We start from the raw sequence: 19,993 nt of genomic DNA, 5'->3' as shown, positions 1-19,993 counted from the left end.
ACAAAAATTCCTTTCCAAAGTTTTCTTTTGCTTATATGCTTTCTATTGAATAACAATTCTGTTAGGAAGCCTTACTCAGTTCATGTGACTGGCCAATAGTTATCTGCCTGTTTCTTTAGCCTATTAGTAAAGTCAGTATCTTTTATGGGAATGACACAGTAATTTCTGAAGCTATTGATCAAATTCACTTGATTTACAAAGTACCAAATGTATAACTGGCATTATTGTTATCCGGCCTTTTTTTTTTTTTTGAATATCTTCTGATCTTTGTTCCCAGAGAACCAGATGTATTCTTAGGTTCATTTGAAGATCTTTTTTCTGATCTTGCCTCCTTGGCCCCAACTTGCCACTCAGGAGCTTTTCTTAAATCTCTTAGAATTCTGTCCTTTATTGTCCTGTGACTTTTCAGTTCTTATTTATTCTATTCCTCCTGGCCTCTTCCTGGATCAGCATTAACTTCTGTGCCTTTGATGTATATCAATAAATCAATTTTGAATTAAAAATAAGACTTGGTCTATGATCTGGTGATGAATGATCATGCCTCATTATGCACTTTTCCACACTAACCCGCATTATGTTTTGGATCTCTTTAGAACTCTCAAAAATAATCCCTTGTGTTTTATAGTGCTGCACAGTTTATGGAGCACTTTTGCATCCTTTTTTTCCCCCCTCAATTTTATCTCTTGATAACTTTGTGAGATAAACAGGGCAGAGGTGTAAAATGTATTCTTTAGTTAAAAATGTGAAATGTCCTTTCAGGTCCAAAGACCCAGTGTCATATGGCAAGAAAGTGACCCTAGCTTTTGTAGGGTCCAGATTTTCTGCCTAATTATCCTTTGCTCTTTTCATAACACAGTGCTTTAGGATATTTGAAAGTTTTGAAATCAGATTGTTTGATAGCAGATGTAAAACTCAAAACTTTTTGATGAGAAAAAATTTCTAATCTCCAAGCCTAGTAATGAAAAGGGTGGAAGTTGACTTTGAGACCCTGTTAGTGTCCTGTCTGGATTCCCTATCTATCTAGAAGACACACAATTAGCTTCATTTCAAAAAGAAAATAGCCTTCTATTAGCATTGAAACCTGCCTTAGGTAACTCCAAACTGGAGTTTATGTCAAGATGACTAGAAGTTTCTCCAACCATGGCCTTTGGGTTTTGTAATCATTCCCCTAGAACAATGATGAAGCTGAGATTCTTATGATTTAAGGTGTACTTGCCTTCTTGTTTCTTCACAAAGTGGATTAAAATGCAGCTGGGATTTTGTTATGGAAAAGACAAAACAAGGTATCCAGGTGTTGCTATTGTGGCATGATGGTTTATGCTTTGTGTGGTCTGCAGGGGATCTAACAGGCTTTCTGCTGTGGAAACAAATGAGTTCAAAAAGAATTTGTTCAAGAAGATGGGATAAAGAAGGTTAATTTTCTTTTTCTTCTTCTCCCCTTTATTTCCCAAGTTTGGGAGCCTCTGGTGGGGCGAGTACTTCTGAATCCTGCAGTGACCATTTCACCATTGAAACATGCAAGGAGACAGACATGCTGAACTACCTCATCGAATGTTTTGACAGAGTTGGAATAGAGGAAAGAAAAGCCCCCAAGGTAGGCTTGGAATGTGTTGGCAGAAGGGCCTGATGCTGCTTTGGCAACCTCCAGAATCCTGAGAAGGGACAGATCTCATCCTCCTTGTCCCCTTGTATGAAGTAAGGAGGGCTCTAGACTCGAGGGCAGAGGCTCTCTCCAAGCTGTCATGCAGAAGAGAGGTTATGTTGTATTGTTTCAGCCAGGGGAGCCCAGCGTGCAGAAATCAGCAGAAGTGATGTATATAGAAGGACAGGGGGCTGCCTGACACTTCTCCTTCAGGATGGAGGCATTCTCCTTGTTTTACACGTGGGATTCCTGTGTGAGTGTTGGTTAGACTAGATGACCCAGAGCTCCTCCCAACCTTGGAGATTGTTTGATCCTTTATTTTAAAGGCATTCCCATCTTGGACTTTGCCCACCCCTCTTAGTTAGTCTGTTTGTTTTTTTAACCTTCACTTCCATCTTGGAATCAATACTGTGTGTTGGTTCTAAGGCAGAAGAGTGGTAAGGGCTAGGCAATGGGAGTTAGGTGACTTGTCCAGGGTCACACAGCTAGGCAATGTCTGAGGCCAGATTTGAACATAGGATCTCCCATTTCTGGGCCTTGCTCTCAATTCACTGAGCCACTCAGCTGTCACTCTTCCCCCACCCCCCCACCCCAGTTTTAAATTGTAAAAGAAATTGCTACACTGGCTTTATACCTACGGAAGGACCTAGTGGGGATGTGACATGGATTGGTATGCTCAGCCACAGAGGTCATTTTCAGCTCTTTGGGACCAAGAGGACTAACTACCTAGGCCCAATTAAATACTAGGTGATACTGAATGGAATGACTAGCTCTGCTCTGAACCTTTCTTCCCCTGGTAGAAGATACCAGGGCAGCAAGAAGTCCTGTCACCAGTGTACATCTTAGTGCAGGATGTTTCCCTTTGAACTCGCTTTCTGTAGTTATTTATCTTGGAATGATTTTCAGCCTTCGTCCCTGGTGTGACCCTTTCTACCTTTCTTTTTCAGATGTGCAGCCAGCCAGCGGTCAGTCAATTACTGAGCAACATCCGTTCCCAGTGCATTTCCCATGCTGCGTTAGTCTTACAGGGCTCATTAACACAGCCAAGGTACAGAGGGAGCACTGGGGAATTCTTGGAGAGTGTGAACAGTGAGAGAATTAGTGCCATTGAGTTATAGAATTTGCAACCTTTTGAACCTCACTGAGCTCCAGTATTTTTTCCCATTTGTCAGCAGAGAATGCCAATCCAACTCTTAAATCCTGGGATTCCTGGGTTTTATGCTGCTTCTTCCTCCCCCTTCCCCATGCCTTGTGGCATATGTAAAAGAAAAATTGAAATAAATTAAAATTCCTTTTATTTTGAGAGCTTTATAAGATCTTTTTGATGGAATGATGGGTCTAGCATGATAGAATATATCAGAATCAGTTAACTATATATGCATATTTTTTTTTTTAAACCCTTACCTTCCGTCTTGGAGTCAATACTGTGTATTGGCTCCAAGGCAGAAGAGTGGTAAGGCTAGGCAGTGGGGGTCAAGTGACTTGCCCAGGGTCATACAGCTAGGAAGTGGCTGAGGCCGGATTTGAACCTAGGACCTCCCGTCTCTAGGACTGGCTCTCAATCCACTGAGCTACCCAGCTGCCCCCTATATGTATTTTTTTTAAAGCACCAAGATGAGCATGGATTGAAATAAATAAAATTATTTGCTAATCAAAACCATAGACCCCCTTTTGTAGATACAGACAAGTTTGATTCTTAGTTATCCAGTAATGGAGGAGAGTGAATAGGCTGGAGCATTAAATAATCTCCCAGTGAGTGACATTTAATTCTGGAATACAATTTCCCCTTCCTTCTATCTCATTATATTTTGCTTAGGCTGTGATTCAAATTAGTTTGCATTCTCTGAGTGACAGTAGCAATAGCTGGATCATGTCATCAGAACTGACAGCACCCTTAGAGGCAAGAGGACCTTAAAGCTATATTGGTGGCCATTCCCCTTTCCTGCTTTCAGATGAAGCTTGAGAGAGTTCATTTTTACTTTTTGGCCAGTAAAACTTTTTTGTTGCCTAAGATGTTTGTAGCTTAAAAAAAAATATTAGAGTTTAAGGCTCAGTCCCTGTGAGTCAGTTCTAGTAAACTTAAGCTTTGATAAGAAATAAAGTATATAGGTTCCCTAATGTCATAAACGGGCCTGTATAGAGGAATTCATTTGCCACTTGATGATTGCTAGAAATTTCCAAAATTCTGATTGGTTCACAAGTGATTGGGGTGCCTCAATTTTAATAAGTTGTTTTCTAGGAAGAATTTCTGGTTTGCTTTCCTCTCCTTCCTTCCCACTTTTCCCTCTCCTTTCCCCCTTCCTTTTTTCCCTTCCTATTTCCTGGAGGAAGAGGATAAAGCGGTTGTTTTGGAAGCTCGTTACCCTTCACCAAAGAAGTCACAGAGAGGTTGATAGGTATACAAGTAAAAAGGAAGCAGGTTTTCTTGAGCCTGCTTGTATATGACTAACGCAGAATATCTAAAGAGCTTTAGCTCTTCAAAACCCAAGTCAATTGCTTTTAATAGAAGATTCTCTAGTCTTCTTTGTGTTAGATAGTAGTAACAAATGGCCTTCATTGTTTTTGTTTTCTGTGTGAATAAAGATCCATGCAGCAGCAGTCTCTCTTGGTACCCTATATGCTGTGTAGGAACCTCCCATTTGGTTTCATCCAAGAGCTGGTGAGAACAACTCACCAGGATGAAGAAGTGTTCAAACAGGTAAGAGGCTTCTTGCACCTGTCGCTCAAGCTTCAGTCCATAGGCACATAATCTGCTGAGTAATGGGATATTGGTGCATGGACCCTACAGAGCAGTTTCCAAATACACAATAACTAGTAGCTTCCCCTCATCTGAGTGATGGCGATCACGTGGTTCTCGTTCAAAAAGAATTTTTGCCAATTATTCCTTTCATTGGGAAGAAAAGACATTTTACTGCTAGATGATGCCTTTTTAGTACTCTTTCTGGAGCTCCTTGCTCACAAAAGCTGTGAGGAATCTCTTTACTGCTTGTTTCTGCCCATGGTTGAGGTGCCTCCTTTACCCATATGGCATTCTGCCTGTATTTTCTCTTCTCCTTTTAGAGCAGAAACTTTTTGAAGGTAATAGGTCTGGTTTTCTTCATCTCTGTCTTCCTAGTACCCAGCAGGTGCTCAAGCAATGTTTATTGAATTATGAATACACCTAGAACTTGGGGTGGCAGACCACAAATTTCCTTTGAATTCCACCTCTGCCCGCTTCCATTGTGAGTGGTTCTCAGAAACATCCCAGCAGAAATTGAGCCTGACAAGTATCTGAGTAGAGAGTAGTAGTATGACAGAAGAGGTATGAAGGTTGAGGTACTGGAATATGATGGTGGACTGGGTATGTGGGGTACATGAGAGTCAGTAGTGAAAGATGTCACTGTATCAGTGCATGAGTGAGGGGGACAGTGGAAGAAGAGAGAGTTTGGGGGGGGACACAATAAAAAGTTCCCTTTTGGACATGTTGAATTTGAGATACCAGCAATGTATCCTGTTTAAGAGATCCAAAAAGTAGTGGGCAATAAAGAACTGAAATACAGGCTAGACACTATATACCAAGTTATAGAATTGTAGGAATTATTTGCATAGAGATGTTAATTAAACCCATGGGAGAGGATGAGATCATGAAGCTAAGTAAGAGAAGTGAATAGGGTTGAGTACAGAACCCTTGGGGACATAAACAGTGCAATAGTATGTCTCCCTTTTAACCTGTGGTAGAATCTAATTGGCCAATGACAAGGAACCTTCTCTCTGGCAGTTTTGTGGAACCAAAGTAATGTGGCCTTTCCATATTGCTAAATGGGGAGATAAAATACCAGAGGTAAAAGTTCTTGTCCAACTCAATAATGACTTTTTGCCCTGGCTAATTTGTAGGGGAAACTAAAGTTTTTGGCAATGAAGATATTTAACCCAGAATTTAGCTCTAATTAAATGATGCGTCTACCTTATTTATTTCTTCATTGGATATTTTCTCTAGAAAAGTAATTTGTGTTAGGTGTAGTGGATGACAATTTGAAATACCTTCAGATTGGGAGATTTTTATTCTCTTTTGACTTAAGTGATTGACTTATTCATTCTGAATTGTAAAATCTTTTCATTAAAGCCAAATTCTTCTTTTAATGCTTGGTGGGAAAGAGAGAGCATGTCTTGAATCCTAAACATAAACTACTGTTGCCTAGACATTGTCTTTAACAACTCACATTCTTTCAGAGTTGTAGGGGAATTAAAAAAAAAGAGAAAATACTTAAAAATATCAAAAGTAGGAAATAATTCCCAATTTACTACTTTTTAAGGTATAGTGTATCTGTTTGCCCTTTTCCTGAAGATTAATGCTTCTATTTAATTAGACAAGCTTTGCCAGAATAGAGTATAGTTTAGAGTATCAAATTTAAGCAGTGTTGTTGAATTAGCTTTTCTTTGTTTTTTCTTGATGATCTTAATGGAATAACTGTGGGATGCTAACACCTAGTTGCCATTTAGATGTTTGTTTTTTGGTTGTAATTATTTGCTTGTCATTATAGATGATATACACAAATATGTTCTTCTACTCGAGCTGGTTCAGTCATAGCCATTAAACTAAGCCCTTTATGCTCAAGCTTGTCTTTCTAGTCATCTTAAGACAACTTAAAGACAGTGCTAGCTTGAATAGTCTTTGTGATGCTCCACTTTTTAAAAGTTCAAGAAGATGAGTGGGGAAGTGCTTCTTAGATAGGAGGGACAAAAATATGAGGAAAGAGAATTGTCTCATTCTTCAAGTTTAGCCTGCAAATGACTTGGAAGATCATAGATCACACCTTCTGACTTCATCAGTCTTTAAGCCTGCACTGTGAACCACCACAAACACAGTTTCGGTGTTTTCTCCTTTACATTATTAATCTTGACCAAGCTTGATCTATGGAGAAATGGATTGAACTTGGAGGGCAAGATGTGATGAACAAACTAGGCTGTATACCCAGAGTGTTACAGGGAAATGGTTTCTGAAATTTGTGTATCCCTCAAAACAATTATCAGATGACAGTGTGAATTTTGCTTTTATTTGAAAGCAGATTATTCTAATTTGATTTTATGTTTTCCTTTTTGTTATATTGTATAGTTTTTGAACTGGACAATTTGATCTAATAGAGAAAGTCTAGTACTGATTTTGTTGTTCCTTTCCCCATATTGAATCAGTAAAATGTATTGAATTGAATGTAGAAAGCTCAGTTTCTTGGAAGATTTCTTCCCCTTGAATCCATGAATCTGAGGAAATATGGAGAAAACAGATTTGATTTCATCACATCTAGTTAGAGCAGGTGACCTTCTATAGAAGACCTTCTCAGCTGGCTCTTTGTGTGATTATTAGCAGAAGAGGGAATTTGTCCTGTCCTTGGAGGATCCACTGTGATGGCATTATGACCACAAAACATTTGATGAGGTTTGAGCTCCAGTAGAGTCTGTTGAGCTGGGCACTTCAGGGACACAAAAATTCTTGGGTTCTGGTCCCTATTCTCAAGAATGTTTTTGTAGCAGAGGAAATAAATCAAGCATGTGGGAAAACTACCATAATAAAAAGAAGGATGTGTGCTGTGCCATCAGAGACTCTGATAGTTCAGAGAAAATGGGAGCTGGGTGGACTTTGCTCACTACTTAGTGTCTCTGAGCTGCAGAACTTGGTCTGTTAGAGGGGAGCTTTGAGCATCACTCAAGTGGGTGGGTGTCTTGCTCCTTATCTATGTTGAGGACCAAGGCCCATGGGTGTTATTGAATGCATCTGGTTCCAGTTTTTGAATTATCTTAACATTGTGCTTTTTCTTTCTTCTTTTTATTTTCCAGATATTTATCCCTATTTTACAAGGTTTGGCTCTTGCTGCCAAAGAGTGTTCCCTTGATAGTGACTACTTTAAATACCCCCTAATGGTAAAACTTTATTTTTAACCCTTTAATAAATGTTTCTTTTCTCAAAGATTATTTACTATTACTAACTATGCCTCTTCGTTGAGAAGTAATCCTTGTTTGTTTTCTTGATTTTAAAGTTATAACTTGAAATAATTGCATATGGTTTTTCAAAATGTTTAATGTGCAGTAAGATGAATGATATGGGGCATTAGCAGCCCAGAAGGTAGTACTTTGCTCATACCCTTTCTGGCAAATGTTATAGGAATTGAGCAGCAATTACTGAAATGTTTCTTCGTGACTGGGTATTCTGTGACAGGAAGAAAAAAAAAGCAACTTCAGTTTAAATTCCTGAGTCACCTGGCAATGAGCATAACATGTTTGGAATGCAAATTTAGTATTAAAAGCAAAGCAGATCATAATTTTAATTAGAGATCAACTCCATTTCATATTTAGATAGTATCTTTTCACTCTCAATCTACTCAGAATCACTCTGGGCTACCTTTATCTGTGACTTGATACTATCAGCTTAATGTTCAGACTTTATTTCCTACATAGAAAACTTTACCTTTCTACTCTGTCTTTCTGCATAGCTCTTAAAGAGTATGATGCAGCATGGACAGAATGGCAACTAAATCCTGAACTAATTATCATTGATAAGTGGCTAAAAAGTACTAAAAGAGGAGAGCTTAATTTCCCAATAACTGAATTTGGGACATTGACATGTAAAACTGAATCTTTTTTGAATTACATTTGAAAAGGCATAAATATGGAGTCAGTCTCCTTTATAACCAACTTATTAAGGGATTTCAGTGGAGGCATTTAACAAAAAAAACCCATTGTGGGGGCAGCTGGGTAGCTCAGTGGATTGAGAGCCAGGCCTAGAAACAGTTGTTCCTAGGTTCAAATCTGGCCTCAGACACTTCCCAGCTGTGTGACCCTGGGCAAGTCACTTGACCCTCATTGCCTAGTCCTTACCACTCTTCTGCCATGGAGCCAATACACAGTATTGACTCCAAGATGGAAGGTAAGGGTTTAAAAAAAAAAAAGAAATGAACCGTGTCAAATAGCAAGATATATTTCTTTTAGGAAAAGACCTGAAAACCTTACCTTGGAAGGTAAGGGTTTAAAAAAAAAAACACCCATTGTTTTATATATGTAAAAAAGGTCTTCTTTCCTATCTACTCTGTTGTCCTCTTACCACTAAATTGTATCTCTTCCCTCTAAGGGAGCCCAAGATATGTAGTGGGAGAAAAACTAGATGGGTGTCAAAAAAGCAGAGTTCAAATCTTTGTTTCTCCATATGCATGTTTTGAGGGAAGTTCATTAAACCTCTCAGACCTCAGTTTTCTCTTATAAAATAAGGAGTTTGGACATGATACTCTTAGTCTCTGAAGCCCCTTTTGAGAAATAAACAACAAAAATGTCATTTTAAAGACTAAAATTAGAAAGGAGTCAAAATGAGAAGAATTTTTTTTTTTGCACCCTGTCTTTTTGTTCAAGGACCACCGCCACTGCCTATGCTGTGTGAGTTCTGTCAAACACATTACTCACCACAAGACATGTATCAAGAGGTTGTCATTGTGTTTGAAAGGAGCCATTCATGTGACAAAGAGGCAGTCCAGAAACATCCTCTTGAATGACAGTTTCCTTTTTCTTTTCTTTTCTTTTTTAACATTACGTGAGCAATTTCCTTCCCTAAAAGGGAGTATTTCTTTTTCATTTTGGATTTTAAGCTTATTTGCTATTTCAGATGAGATTTTTGAGTGTTAAATATCAATAGAATGCCCTAGTCTTAGATCAGAAGACAAAAAGCCTCTGTTTCAGGGGACAATAGTGTGATGAGGTGCCATCATTGACGCCTGAACTGGAGTGAGGGCACAGCCTGGGTTGTTTTTTACCTTGTGACTTTGTACGTATGCTTTGTAGAGACTGCTCTTGTCACCATCTTTTAGAGCTTTGGCTGACTTCATATTCGTCAGGATGGGGACACTATGACATCAGAACACCTACTGTGGTTTATCCAATGTTAAATAACCACTGCCTGACTTTGGGTAAACAAGCTTAGAGAGAGTACACTTTCTAGTCAAGGTCAATAGTTGTTCCTTAATGTTTGTGAGAGATGCAAACAAAGATAAAGGAACTAGTGTTTTTTGATAAACTGCTCTGTGTGTGTGTGTGTGTGTGTGTGTGTGTGTGTGTGTGTATTTTTAGGTTAACCGTATCTAAATAAATATTTCTTATTTTAATTGTAGGCATTAGGTGAACTCTGTGAAATTAAGTTTGGGAAAACCCATCCCATATGTAGTTTGGTAAGTTGTTTGTTTGTTTGTTTTCCCTTCTCCCAACAACCATACCACAGGTCTAAAACTTTTCATTAAAATAATGATGTTGGAAATGCTGCCTATTTATAAGGAAAATGTTTGATCAAATATCAAGTGTTATATAAATGTGAGTTTCTATTAAAAATATTTGTATTTTAGAACAAAAATATTTTTAAAAATAAAATGTACTTTTTCTTGAGTTAGTAATAGTTTTGATGCAATTTCAATTTAATTGAATTTAAAATGTTGAGCAATTTAAAATTTTTTTGTAATAATGCTGTTATTAATTAATTAATAAATATTTTAAATATCTACTACATACCAGGAAATATGCTATAGGTACTAGCAATACAAAGGCAAAAAATGAATCTCTACTCCCTAGAACCTCACTTTCTAATGTGAAAGACAAATACCTATATAAATATATAGAGAGAAGAAATTCAAATCAATTCAAAGTGGTCATATTTCAAGATATTTCAGGATAGAGAGCATTCGTTAATTATTAATAATAAGCTCCTGCAGAAGAGAAATTACTTGACCTTTTGGAAGGGTAAGTCCATTTTGATTCAAAGTATTTGCTTTGGAATTTGAAATTATGTCCAACTAAGGTGAACAAAGTTTTTCTGGTACTGGGACAGGAAAACTTCACAGACTTGGCATAATTTTCTAATATTTTCTCAGGAAAGAAAGTGTTTGGATGCATGTTACCAACTCAGGGGCTGGGCATTGGACATAGAACATTCAACCGGTGGTTAACCCTTCTGACAGCCCTGTTTTCTTCCATGTCTTTCTAGGTCGCCTCTTTGCCTTTGTGGCTGCCTAAGTCCTTAAGCCCAGGTTCTGGGCGGGAGTTGCAAAGACTCTCTTATTTGGGGGCCTTCTTCAGTCTCTCCGTCTTTGCTGAGGATGATGTTAGTACATGATTGTTTATCTGTTTATTCTCCACACTGCTTATCTGCACATTGGCCTGTTCTTCCATACGTTAGTCTGTGAAGCTTGACCATGTTCTTTCATTTCCAGACAAAGGTGGTTGAAAAGTATTTCTCAGGGCCTGCCATTACCCTGGAAAACACCCGAGTGGTCAGTCAGTCACTACAGCATTACTTGGAGTCAGCAAGGGTAAGTGTTCAGTCAAGTGAGGTTTTTTTCATCAAAAAGTCTTCAATATTTCCTTCATAACCTCCAATAAATTCAGTATGACAAGCATCAAGATGCCATGCTAGGCTCAGGACAAACAATAGTCCCTTCCCTTAAAGACAGCTGGCATTTTCTCATTGCTTCCATAGTTTGCATTAATGCTGTCTTGAAAGGCATGTGGACTGAGTAGCCTTTCTAGAGTAGATATTTGTGTTGAAACTTCACATTCTCTCACCTGGCTCCATTTATGACTTTAACACAATGGTGAAAACTACAAGAATCCTTTTTGTCCAAATCTAGACTAAAGCTTTCAGGGAGCTTGTGTATATACTGATTTGTATAAATAGTCATTTCTCTGTTGAACTAAGTAAATGAGCAGATGGTAAATGAAACTTTGTAGAATAGAAAACCCCCCTTCTCAATCCCTCTTCAAAGCTGCGATGTCTATCTGAGTTCATCTAAGCACACTTGCCAGCACCCTAGAGCTAGTTTGGTGGTGTGCTTGGATATGGACAAATGCCCCTTGTTCGAGTGCAGCTCTCAGCATGTTCTTTTACAGGGAATTTAGGTGGGGAATTGTTCATTCTTGAAGGTAACTGATCTTTTCATTCTTATTCTAAATTTCAGCAAGAATTATTCAAGATTCTACATAGTATTTTGCTGAATGGTGAAACTCGTGAGGCAGCTCTCAGTTACATGGCAGCTATCGTCAATGCCAACATGAAGAAAGCACAGATGCAGGTAAGGATGTCTGGGGAGACCCACTTCTATCCCTCCCACATTGGTGAGAAGTTGAAAGGGTATGATTCATATTTCACTGTCACAACACAAAGAGAGAAAAGTTAAATGTGTCACCAGAGAACTTTGGCTGAAGCCCAACCTTGTATGAGAGGACTTTAACAAAGGTAGCTGGAGGAGAGTGAAGAGAACCTTGCAAGTGGAGGCACTGGCTGGATTAATTCTGTTTGTAAGCTGGGACGAAGATTGCATGTTATACTTGCCTCAAAGTCGTCTGCAAGTACCAGGTGATGCTACACACTGTGCCATACCCCTAGTGTTGCTGCCTGGAAGCACCTAGAAGCACCACAGTACTATTTTTGGGGTTGCCTTTTCACATATAGCAGGAATGACAGTGATCTGGCAGCCTAGGTCTTTCTGGTCCACTATTTTAAGTGTCCTTTCTTGTTTCACAGACAGATGATCGGTTGGTGTCTACAGATGGATTTATGCTGAATTTCCTTTGGGTGCTGCAGCAGCTAAGTACAAAGATCAAGCTAGAGACAATAGATCCCACCTATATATTCCACCCGAGGTGTCGTATTGTTCTCCCAAGTGACGAGACACGAGTGAAAGCAACCATGGAGGAGGTGACTGGTTGGGTGACTGAACTTTGTGAGTGTTGATTTCTTGCTCCCCTGGTTATTAGAACTGTTATCTTATTCTCATGTTATTACTGATCACATGACATTTTTGTGTTTATTGAATTTCATTTTAAGTAAGATTTAATAGTTTCACATTTTCTTAAAATGTTATTTAATATTTTCTATTCCCACTAATACTTTTTGCTGAATTGGTATATTGTTAATAGTTGCTTTTTCAGAACTTAGCCTTTTGTAGGGAGTGAGCACATCTTGCACTTGATCTTAGCCAAAAGACTGAGAAGCAATGAGCACATCTTGCAATGCAGGGTTGATGTTATAATGGTCTGTTTCCATTGTGCTGTAATTTTTTTTTAATGTTTGCCACGATAGCAAGGAAGTATTTCAATACATTTTAATTTTTAAAATTTATTCTTCTCTTTTATGTTTCCGTAGATGGAGATCAGTCTCCATATTCTGAGCCGAAATTCCCTACGGAATGTTTCTTCCTTACACTGCATGCCCACCACCTCTCTATTTTGCCAAGCTGTCGTCGTTATATACGCAGACTCCGGGCCATCCGGGAGCTTAACAGGTTGGAGCTTTGGCTGCTCTGCATATTTATCGCCTTAGGCATTACTTGCTATCCAGATCATGCATACCCATATACAATTCACATCCTTAATAAGCAGATGGAAGAGATGTTCCTATTAAAGACCACATGTATTTTTGACCACACATATTCAGACTCCAGGAGGAGTAAGGGTGATTTAGTCATTAGCACCTGGGTATATTCTATTCTATGATACATTAAGATGTTCTGACAGGGCAAGAAGTTTGTAGTATTCCTATTTTTACTTTTGATTATCTTTGAGTCTCTTCAGAGGCTCTGAAAAGAGTTTCTATTGTGTTTCTCTGAACCACAAGGTTTGGAAGATATCCTAGACCTGTGTTGGCAAAGATGTGGCATGCATGCCCTAGTATGCCAGAGGGGACTGCTCTGTTTCCTCTCTCCACAGTGCCCAAGGACAATGTTCACATGCCCTTCCCCTCTGCCCAGCAGCCCAATGAGAGCACTTCCTTCCTCCACTGTCTTGGGTAATGTAGGGGGCTCACAGGCAGCTTGAAGGTGCAGTTTGGGCACATGACCTCTAAAAAGTTTGCCAGTGCTGTCCTAGACCAATGGAGTCTTTTAATGACCTGTTTTAGTACTACCTAATTTTGATTTGTTCACTTTCAAAGACTGGAAGTATCTTTTTGATTTGGGAATGGGTTGATAGAAATCTCCATAAAAATTATAAAAGTTTGCTGCTTCTTCACATATATACAGGTATACTAGAAATGAGGTTTGAAAAATAAGGTTAGTACCTTGCATGAGGAAACTGTTATTTCAGATGGTCTGACATTTTCAACATCAGGCCTGAATTCTGTCATTTTATAGTACCTAGCTGTAAAAAATAAAAGCACAAAAAATTGTGCTAATGTATGGTGTCTATAACAAAGCAGATGATTGTGAAGTAAACTATATTCTCCTCTTGGGACCCTTGTCTCTCATACATATGATGGGATTTCATATAAGCTTCCTTTGCTAGAACAAGTCAGAAAGCATTTTTCATTTTATTCATATATTTTTACCAATTACATGTAATAATAAATTTCCATATAAGATTTCCAAAGTTATAGGATCCAAATTGTCTCTCCCTTCTCTTCCTGCTCTAGGAGCTCTCAAGCAATTCAGGCTATATTATTACACAAAACATTTCCATATTGTTCATCTTTGTAAGTGAACAGTCTTATAAAACCAAAACCTCCAAATATAAACTCAAGTAGGCAAGTGAAAAAATCATCTCCTTTCATCTGCATTCCTACTCCAACAGTTCTTTCTCTGGAAGTGAAGAGCATTCTTTTAAGTCCTTCAGAATTATCCTGGATCATTACATTGCTCAAGTAGCTAAGTGTATCACATTTGATCATTCCACAATATTGTTACTGTGTAAAGTTTTCTCCAGGTTCTGCTTATTTCACTGCATCAGTTCGTGTAGGTCTTTAGCTCTTTCTAAGATCATCCTTTTCATTTCCTCATGGCACAATAGTATTGTATAACTATCATTTACCACAATTTGTTCAACTACTCCCCAATTGATGGATCCCTTTAGTTCCAATTCTTTGCCACCATAAAAAGAGCAGCCAGAAAACAATTTTTTAAATTAAATTTCATTTTTCAATAAAGAGTTTCCTTTACTTCCTCTTACTTTATCTCCATTGACAAGACAAGAAAAACAAAGCACCTGTTACAAACATGGATTTTTTAGCAAAACAAATTCCCACATTGACCATCTCCAAAAAACTGTGTCTCCATCTATACTGAATTCCTCACCTTTTTCTCAGAGGGTGGGGTAACATGTTTCCTCATGACTCCTGTAATCATGATTAATCATTGTATTGATATGAGTTCCCATGTCTTTCAGAAGATCTAATAAATAGGGAGATGTTAATAAAAAAAATAGAACTGGAGAACTTGTGATTAAATTTGCTTAGAGACATGGAAAGAGGCCAGGATTCATTCACAAAGAAGACTGCTTACTTCTTCATCTGAGAATGCAGTGAATGAGGAGATTGGGAGGAGATTTCTGAACACTGTGATTGGAGAAGGAAAAGGGGGGATATTCTTGGTAAAAGGGCTTGTGTTATCTTTTTATTTTTTGGTCAAATATAAGGCCAAGATCCTCATTTGAGAGGACATAATAGAAGCCTTTAAGAGAAATGAAGTTACTTGTTAAGAGATCTTTTTGTCCTGTGCATGAGGGCTGGGTCCTGGTCTTTTTGTTCTCTTTGCCACCTTTCTGGGTAATCTTATGAGCTCCCACAAGTTCAACCCTATGTAGATTGAGCTGGGTCAGCATCAGCACCTGGTGTTAGCACTCATGCCCCTGTTGTCCTATTTGTATCTCAACTTAACATGTCCAGAATGAAAAGCATGTTCTCCTCTGTCATTTATTACCCTGTTTCTCTTGAGGGTAGGACCATTGTTTCATTTACTTGGATTTGCCACCTTGAGTCATACACTAGATCCTTGTTCCTCACCACTACCCTGTTTTCAGTCAGTTGCTAAATCTTGTCAATTCTGCTTTTTTTTTTAGCCTCCATATTTGTTCCCTTCTTTCCATTTATATTTCCTCTACCTGAGTGCAACCTCTCTTTATCTCTTGTCTGAACTGTTGCAATAGCCTTTTATTTGGTCTCTCCCCTCTTCCATTCACTCTCTACCCTGCTTCAGAAATCTTCTGGGGAAGTTAAGTGGCTCAGTGGAATAGAGAGTCAGGCCTGGAGACAGGTCTAAATCTGGCCCCAGATACGTCCTAGCTGTGTGACCCTGGGCAAGTCATTTAACTCAACTGCATAGCCTTCACCATTGTTCTGTCTTGGAACCAATACTTGATAGTGATTCTAACGGAAGGTAATGGTTTTAAAAGAAAGAAAAAATCTTTCTAAAGCTCAGATCTAACCAGATCGTTCCCCCGCTCATAGATATTCAATTGCTCCATTTTTCCTCTGGGATTAAATACAATTTCCTCACCCTAACATTTAACACCCTTTAAAATCTATCTCCTGACTACTTTTCTAGACTCACTTTCCTTCTCACATTCCCTAAGTTCAGCATTGTATCTCCCACCTATGTCAGTTTGCACAAGCCATCCCCATCCTCCTCACTTCTGCCTCCTTCTGGACTCAGCTTCTTATGCAGGCTTTTTGTTAGTTAATAGTGCTCTCTCTTTCTTGCAAATGATATTTTCTTTTTATGTGATGTATTCCCCCTGCAGAATAAGGTCCTTGAATTCAGATACTGCTTACAACAGTGCCTCGCAGGTAATGGTTATTTCACTGATGCTGTGGATTGGGTTTCTTAATGAGGCATAAAGTTCCTCAGAAGTGTCATCCATACCAGATTAATATGTAATTGGTAAATGTTTAACGAAATAAATACAAATACAGAACAACATAGGTAATGTTCATTTGGATTTTTAAGTCATTGTGTGGCCAGCAGAAATTTGTTTCTATTTGAGTTTTACACCACTGAGGTAGACAGAGCTCATAGTCCAAATAGAAGGATTCCCTATAGATAAAGATATCTCCACATGCCTCTGTTTTTTATGGTGATTTTTTCACAGTCTTATTAATTTCTCAGGATCTAAGTGGGATCTGGAGTCATTCAAGAGTTAGATTTAACCCTCATAAGAGAAACTGCATAAATTAAAAATAACTCTGTCAGGCCAGTCTCACCTCTTGAGTAGGCAAGACTTTACAATGGTACCATTCAGGTGTCTGATGAGGCATTGGTCTGACAACAGACTGTTCTGTTTAACTATTCCTTTATTTGAAAGGAAGGTTCTATTTGGGAGAGGTTGGTGTTATTAGGAACTGACAGTGATGATGATTTTTTTTTAGTATATTTTAAAAAAACCCTTACCTTCTGTCTTAGAATCATTATGAAATATCAGTTCCAAAGCAGAAGAGTGGTAAGGATTAGGCAATTGAGGTTAAGTGACTTGTCTGAGGTCACATAGCTAGGAAGTGTCTGAGGTCAGATTTGAACCCAGGACCTCCTGACCTGGCTCTTTATCAACTGAGCCACGTAGCTGCCCCTTCTATAATATTTTCTTAAAAAAAAAAAAGGCAGAAGAAGAAATTAATGATTAGAAAGGAAGATGGGTTGGTATAATAGTGAGGAAAAAAAGATAACTGATGGAAAACCATAACATTCTATTGGTACCCACATGTTAGCAAATCCAGAGGAATGGAGTTCGCTGGCATGGAATGGATCTCCTGAGGTAGCACAAGGGTTACAATGAGGTCCCAAGCTATGCCCTACCAGCAGCACATCTTGTATCAATGCAATCACAGATCCACTGAAACATTCACATTTTTTCATAGTCCCTTGGTAATTGTTTAAGGGTTTTTGTGGGGGTTTCTTTTGGGGGTCAGGGGAAATGAACTCTTCCCACTTGTCTCCTGGGTACAGAAAAATACTCCTGCTTGGCTAAGAGTTTTTAAAGCTTTTATTTAATAACTCAGCTGATAAAAAAGGGAATGGTTCTGTTGAAGACTAGTCAATAAATATCAGAGTCTTTTTTTTTTCCCAGAGACTCTTCATATATTTATTTATTTATTTTAGTTTGGTCAATTTTGAACATTATTCCCTGGTTACAAAAATAATTTTCTATTCCCCCTCCCCTCCCCTCCCGTAGCCAACACATAATTCCACTGGGTATTATTACATGTGTGCTTGACCAGAATCCATTTCCATATTGTTGGTATTTGCACTAGGATGTTCATTCATAGTCTACATCCCCAATCATATCCCCCTCGACCCATGTAATCAAGCAGTTGTTTTTTCTTTGGTGTTTTTACTCCCACAGTTTTTCCTCTGAGTGTGGATAATGTTCTTTCTCATACATCCCTCTGGGTTGTTCAGGATCACTGCATTGCCACTAATGGAGAAGTCCATTACGTTCGATTGTACCACAGTGTATCAGTCTCTGTACAGTGTTCTCCTGGTTCTGCTCCTTTTGCTCTGCATCAGTTCCTGAAGGTTGTTCCAGTCTCCATGGAACTCCTCCAGTTCATTATTCCTTTGAGCACAATAGTATTCCATCACCAACATATACCACAGTTTGTTCAGCCATTCCCCAATTGAAGGGCATCCCCTCATTTTCCAATTTTTTGCCACCACAAAGAGCGCAGCTCTGAATATTCTTATACATGTCTTTTTCCTTATTATCTCTTTGGGGTATAAACCCAGCAGTGCTATGGCTGAGTCAAAGGGCAGACAGTCTAATAAATATGAGAGTCTTAATGTTTGATAGAAGCAATCTTTTTTTTCTGAGAAGATAAATAAGGAAACTGAACACTTGTGGTTCAGAATATCTCACACACACACAGACACCTCCACATCACCATAACAAAAAGATAAGCTCTACCACTTTTTTCACAAACTGATTTATGTTGTTTTTCAGATTGAAAAGATGAAATGAATTCACTTCCCTGTTTTTTGTTTTTACTATTTTAGAACTGTGGAAGATCTTAAAAACAATGAAAGTCAGTGGAAAGATTCCCCATTGGCAACTAGACATCGGGAAATGTTGAAACGTTGCAAAACTCAACTCAAGGTTTGCACTATTTAATTGGTATAATTATCCAGTAACATCATGTTTTTCTTCAGTCCAGAATGATCATGTAAAGGATAGTCATAAAGTGGAGCGGATTTTTCTTCCATAGGTAATAGTGAATTTTAAAAATCTGCTTATTCTTTATCCATATCTTAATATCATACAAGTCCTATAAAGACTTCGTATAGAGAATGCACATGTCATTTTTTAGCACTGGGGTTGCTGTCTCCCCTTTCATCCTTATAGTCTCCAAGACATCGAAGAATTAGTAATTCATGTGCTGGGACCTAGGAAAGATCAAGATTCTCATATCTCATGAGTAGACTATGCATTTTATTTTACTTCTGGAGGTGACCAAGTTACCCTGTAACTGAAGACAAGTCTCTAGTCTGAATACATGTTTTCTTGTCCATAAACAGGCCCTAATTTGGAATTTATCAATCTGTAAATGAATGGCTTTTTGCATCTAGGCTCTAGGAACCAAAAAGGACACACACACACACACACACACACACACACACACACACACACACACACACACACACATCTTCTCTCTCTCTCTCTCTCTTCTCTCTCTCTCTTCTTCTCTCTCTCTCTCTTCTTCTTCTCTCTCTCTCTCTCTCTCTCTCTTCTCTCTCTCTCTCTCTCTTCTTCTTCTCTCTCCCCCTCTCTCTCTCTCTCTCTCTCTCTCTCTCTCTCTTTCTCTCTCTCTCTCTCTCTCTCTCTCTCTCTCTCTCTCTCTCTCTCTCTCTCTCTGTCTCTCTCTCTCTCCCCACCATTCCACCCCCCCCCCCCAACCCCACTGTCAGCTTTAATGCCATTTCTCAGATATGTCTGTTTATCATTACTATTAACCTCATTTGACTAAAATCTGTCTCCTGGAATGATAGAATTAAGAAGAGACCTTTTTGACATTCCTCAGCTAAGAAGCCAAAGGGAAGTTTGAGGTTCTTGAAGTAATTTAGCCATTTAAAGGATTCCCCTTACTCTGTAGACAAATGAATCTCCCCTCTTAGGTAGCCCATTTTGAATCCTCTAAATATAGTTTAATCTGTAACCTAACTGAGTTTACCTATGGAGTCTGTTTATCTAGCTTTATTTCCTTAGGGGATATTTGAGGATATGATTCTCTTTAAGTTTATCCAGTTTTTATGGCCTCAGAGATTTTACAAGATTGCAATATGTATAAGTTTTCTTTCACTTCATTGTAATTTTGTCTATTAAATGTCTTGTTAGATTACTAATTGTTATTTGGGGTTACTGTTTTGAATCCTGAAACTATGCTGAAGCATAAAAAAAACCTCTATAATTTTTACCTGTATAATTTCTCCAGTGAGGCAAATATATTTCAACAGCAGTAACCTACCACCTGAACTCAAAGAAAGGCTATTTCTTCCATAACATGTTGTAACTAGTGGGCAAAAATCAGCACAATGAATAGAACCCCAGGCCTAGATTTAGGAAGACCTGAGTTCAAATTCAATCTTAGACATT

At 38.4% G+C, this 19,993-nt stretch overlaps 1 protein-coding gene across 4 annotated transcripts in view; it reads left to right on the top strand.

The window, feature by feature from the left end:
* UBE4B (ubiquitination factor E4B) overlaps window positions 1-19,993 on the top strand; it is a 118,159-nt gene that overhangs the window by 69,326 nt on the left and 28,840 nt on the right. For all 4 annotated transcript variants that reach the window (XM_007491597.2, XM_056795801.1, XM_056795802.1 and 1 more), the window contains 11 exons: window positions 1,453-1,594; window positions 2,590-2,690; window positions 4,226-4,340; window positions 7,454-7,537; window positions 9,769-9,825; window positions 10,632-10,748; window positions 10,858-10,956; window positions 11,602-11,715; window positions 12,168-12,366; window positions 12,789-12,927; window positions 18,400-18,499. In XM_007491597.2, coding sequence (XP_007491659.1) covers window positions 1,453-1,594; window positions 2,590-2,690; window positions 4,226-4,340; window positions 7,454-7,537; window positions 9,769-9,825; window positions 10,632-10,748; window positions 10,858-10,956; window positions 11,602-11,715; window positions 12,168-12,366; window positions 12,789-12,927; window positions 18,400-18,499 — 1,267 coding nt within the window. The remainder of the gene's footprint in view (window positions 1-1,452; window positions 1,595-2,589; window positions 2,691-4,225; window positions 4,341-7,453; window positions 7,538-9,768; window positions 9,826-10,631; window positions 10,749-10,857; window positions 10,957-11,601; window positions 11,716-12,167; window positions 12,367-12,788; window positions 12,928-18,399; window positions 18,500-19,993) is intronic.

This window comes from Monodelphis domestica, chromosome 4 (genome assembly GCF_027887165.1).
Source record: "Monodelphis domestica isolate mMonDom1 chromosome 4, mMonDom1.pri, whole genome shotgun sequence".
NCBI lineage: Eukaryota > Metazoa > Chordata > Mammalia > Didelphimorphia > Didelphidae > Monodelphis > Monodelphis domestica.
This window is presented reverse-complemented; position numbering and strand designations above follow the sequence as displayed.